The 4024-nt window shown below is 37.2% G+C and overlaps 1 protein-coding gene across 1 annotated transcript; it reads right to left on the bottom strand.

The window, feature by feature from the left end:
• Nucleotides 1-2525: 2525 nt before the first annotated feature.
• On the bottom strand, nt 2526-3744 carry LOC140010539 (transport inhibitor response 1-like protein). Its single transcript, XM_072057825.1, has 3 exons — nt 3571-3744; nt 2711-3232; nt 2526-2636 (listed from the first exon to the last, which is right to left on the bottom strand). The coding sequence occupies exons 1-3, from the start codon at nt 3742-3744 to the stop codon at nt 2541-2543; spliced, it is 792 nt and encodes a 263-aa protein (XP_071913926.1). The 3' UTR covers nt 2526-2540.
• Between the last annotated feature and the right edge of the window lie 280 nt (nt 3745-4024).

Here is a 4024-nt window from a genome sequence, read left to right as displayed (position 1 = left end):
TAAACAGATGTTTGTTAGGTTCAAAAAGACTAATATCATTTGGAACTGGTTGGGATTCATACTATAATATTCGTAATTTTCTCACATATGATGCATTTGTAGATTTTGCAGATTTGCTATTTCTGTGACATATTGATAATGTTTTTTTTTTTTTTTTTTATCGTTAGTACAGATCTCATAAATGACATGGTAGTCTCTATATTAACAAAAAGGGAAATGTGGCATACTTATAGGTATTTGATGAATCAAAAGGATAAAAATGCTATGAAAGAGATAAGACGATTACATGTGTAATTCAAACAAAATCGGTAGAATGTGATATTTGTGAGAGTTTGATGATTCAATCTTACCCCTTCACTGCTAAAAAAATGATTAAAACAAAAAGGTTGGATGACCAATATAACACACTTATGAAAGTATAAAGCACAAAGATCTTTCGTGCTTCTAATACATGCTTGTAAAGGTCATAAAAACCCTATAGCTATAGGTTTCCATGGTTGTTTACAATATTTGACGGAAGTAATATTACAATCAATCATCACTTAAAGAATAAGTATATGAACTTGAAATCTTGATAGAAGCTACCTTAACTGAATCCATTTAGAGGGCTTTCTCATCCCAGATTTGTGAGTTATTTCTTGCACGAATCATATGGACATTTGGCAAGTTTCTCTTTCCTTGTACGGGACCTGTTTCCACCAGTCGTCTGAAAATCACTGAACGTATAGCCTAATTAAAATAAAAGGGGCAATCAATATTCCAATGCAGGTATAAGAAATTAATTAACCACATTTTTGTTCTTTTTTTTGGGTGAAGAAGATTTTGTTTCCGAATTGTCATTGGACAAAAATGTGTTGTTATTGGCCTCTAGTTTGAGCTCTAGTTGTTCGATTTTTACTATGAATTCTGGTTTTCAGTTAGGTAAATTCCCGTGTACCTTTTTGTGGTTTCGTTTATTATCACATAATTTTCTTGATATTTCAAAATATTCAATAACCGCCAATGATTTATGTGTAGTGAAAATTGATGGAAAGTATTTTCTGTAACGACAATTGAAATGTCAACATTATCCTTAACCAAGCAATAAAGGGGTGATTACTTTGTATTAAATTATATGAGTATTATGTGACAAAACAATAGGAGGGTGTGATAAATTGCATCTGTGGCAATAAACCAAGCCTCCCAAAAAGGTAGCTGGTAGGACATAAATTAATAGAAACATTTTCTACTCAATTGACAAGTGCATAGTAACAAAAAAGAAAGGAAAAGACAACACCCCATATAAATTAAACGACCATTTAGTTTTCAATAGATATATTCAAAAATTTTCTTCTTTTTCAGTTTCCATATTCTGGACAAGGACAAGGACTTGCATTCGATTTTGATTAGCATATCACCTCCTGAGCTTGTTACTTGAACCTCAACAGATGATGAGGAGTGATGATCACAGCTGCTGTTATTAGAGACGTTCTCCGCGGATGAAGATGAATTGTCGTTATTAGGACGAGGTTTCTTCATTGCAGAAACAAGCAATTCCTCCGGCTGATTCCTCTTTTTCTCTTCTTTCTCGAAAAACTTGACTCGTTTGTCGAGCTGTTTTATATGCTTTACAGCACCTCCAAGCACAGAAGCCTTGTCCAACTGCATGCCAAACAAAAAAAATCTCAGTGCACCAACCCAAGCTAGGAAAAGCCATTCCATTGTAGTCATCTTGTTCTAGTGACTAATTAATTAGTTCTCTCAGCTTCAAGTTCATTCCCGGATTCACAATCACTAGCTAGCACATATTTTGTCGTTGTAGTTATGTGTTGTATGACCTTGTTATTAAATAGATGAATGACAAAATCTTTTGGCCTAACAATCTATACAAGAGAGGAATAGAGGAATAGGAACTCATTGTAACTAGTGAAACCAACTGAAAGTGAAACAAAAAGTGATAGACTCCAATGTGTTATAAATTGAATTATTTTAATACTCACAATATCATTGTTACCTACAATATAATGTGTAAGTATGAACAAATATTATTCCGAAGAAATCTTTACCCTGTCACAATAAACAAACAATAGATCTCAGCTACTTCTAATCTCACTCACTTTCTTTAAGTCAGGAACTACAGCTGATAAAGCAGCGATATGGTTGGACAGCTTTTGTCGTCGTTTCCTTTCTGCTAAAATGTGATCTTGAGCCCGCACGGGTGTCCCAGAGAAACCCTTTTCAAAGGGGCTGCTGACACCATATTCTAGAGCTTCAGATGGTTCCTGATTAAAGGAATTGGGAGATATATAAGAGTAGTATGCAGTTCCAAGATGCATCATCTTATCTGACTTGGTCTTGACAGTGTGTTTTGGGTAGTTGCAGGGAGAAATTTCCAAGTTTGTGATGAAATTTAAAAAAATTCTACAAAAGGGGTGATTTTGGTGAGGTATTTTGTAGGGCGGTCTTTCGCATTCCAGGAATGCGAGCTTAGCAGAATTTTTCGCCATTTTTTTTTTCGGAGGGCAAGAGAGCTCGCATTCGCAAATTTAAGCTTTGGGAATTTAATCTCTCCCAAATGACACCTGCACTGGCTCATGGAGATCTTTACATGTTGCAGCCACTGCCTGCAGTCCTTCATCGCATACCGAGTCAAGCACCTGCATAAATCAAGGGTAAGGAAAACCAAAAGATTGACAGAATCAACATTCAAACGGAAATTCCATTTACTTACCCACAAAGTCTGGAGCTTATGGCAATGATAGATAAAGGATTTCAGTTGTTCAGTACTGATTGTGGCGTAGCTAAGATTCAGAGAGGTAAGGTTAGCACACACCGGAACTATTGCAGGCAGATAATGAGCATTGATTTCTCTGAATCCAGAAAGGCAAACTAGAGATTTGCATGCAGCAAAAGCAGAAACATAGTCTGGCTCCTGTTCACCCTGAGCAACAATCTCTCCGGGGCCAAATGAACCAGTTCTCAAGTGGGTGAGCTGTGGAGCTCGAACCATCAAACGATAGAGCTGCACAATTGTTACATGTCGATTCAATCTAAGCTTCTTCAAAGACGGTGACTTAACCACAAGTCTCTCCAATGCCTCAAAATTAATAGGGGAGTCCACACAGTCAAATATCAAAGACTCGAGACAAGTTCCATTCTGTGGAAAACATGAAATCCAGTCCACTTCATCTTCTACCAACTCTGACTCAATCAAATCGAGCACTCTAATCTTCCTGAGATCACGTAAAAACAACTCATATTACACAAAAGAAGATCACATTAAATGCGAGCTCAGTGAGCTTGCATTTTGGGAATGCGAGGACAATGAGCTCGCATTTTGGGAATGCGAGGTCAGTGAGCTCGCATTCCCGGAATGCGAACACCCTATTTGTAGAACCCTCTCCAAGAAACGCCCTCGTTGTAGAATTCCTTTTTTTTTTCATCATAAACTAAGAATTCACCCTAGTTGCAGGTTCCAGCCCCAAACGAAATAATTCTGGGGGACGGAGAAGAAGAGGACTTTCGGGATGTGCAGATTAATCTCGAATCTTTGTCATTGTTGATGAGATGGATGGGTTGGCTAAGACTAACGCCACTAGTTTGAGAAGCTTCATGAAGTTGCTTGTTCTTTATTCTGGAGGATGGATGAATTGGGTAGCTCTCATGATCCGAGGAGGAGAATCGGTTGAAAAGGATGTCCTCGTTAACAGATTGGTCAATGGAGTTCATCATCGGCCACTGATAACAGAGGGCAGGAACATCCATTTCCTATAGAAATTGAAAAGTGGAGGTTGTCAAGGCAAGTATTCAGATATTGGAAGGCAGAACATACTTTCAGAAGTGGTCAGAAGTGAAAATCTAAGGTACTTACGTAGTAATCTTACCAGTAGTTCAGATAACCATTTTTCTGTTCAAAGATCCATATGGTTAATTTCGCTTCTCGCCATTAATTGTGTGACATATAATTTAAGATCCTAGAGGAAAAGAAAAGCAACCCATTAATCTTCATTAGATTACAAGGGAGATCTACAAAATTTATTCTTTA

This window comes from Coffea arabica, chromosome 7c, assembly GCF_036785885.1.
Source record: "Coffea arabica cultivar ET-39 chromosome 7c, Coffea Arabica ET-39 HiFi, whole genome shotgun sequence".
Lineage (NCBI taxonomy): Eukaryota > Viridiplantae > Streptophyta > Magnoliopsida > Gentianales > Rubiaceae > Coffea > Coffea arabica.
The sequence above is the reverse complement of the archived record's forward strand: the minus strand, read 5'-3'. Positions and strand labels throughout refer to the sequence as shown.

Excerpts from the sequence above, each read along its gene's own strand:
- LOC140010539 (XM_072057825.1), bottom strand. The coding sequence starts at position 3,744 with ATGGATGTTCCTGCCCTCTGTTATCAGTGGCCGATGATGAACTCCATT. Across the intron at positions 3,233-3,570 it reads AAGCTTCTCAAACTAGTGGC|TTGTTTTTACGTGATCTCAG; the intron begins GTTAGTCTTAGC and ends GTGTAATATGAG. Across the intron at positions 2,637-2,710 it reads ATAAGCTCCAGACTTTGTGG|GTGCTTGACTCGGTATGCGA; the intron begins GTAAGTAAATGG and ends TGATTTATGCAG.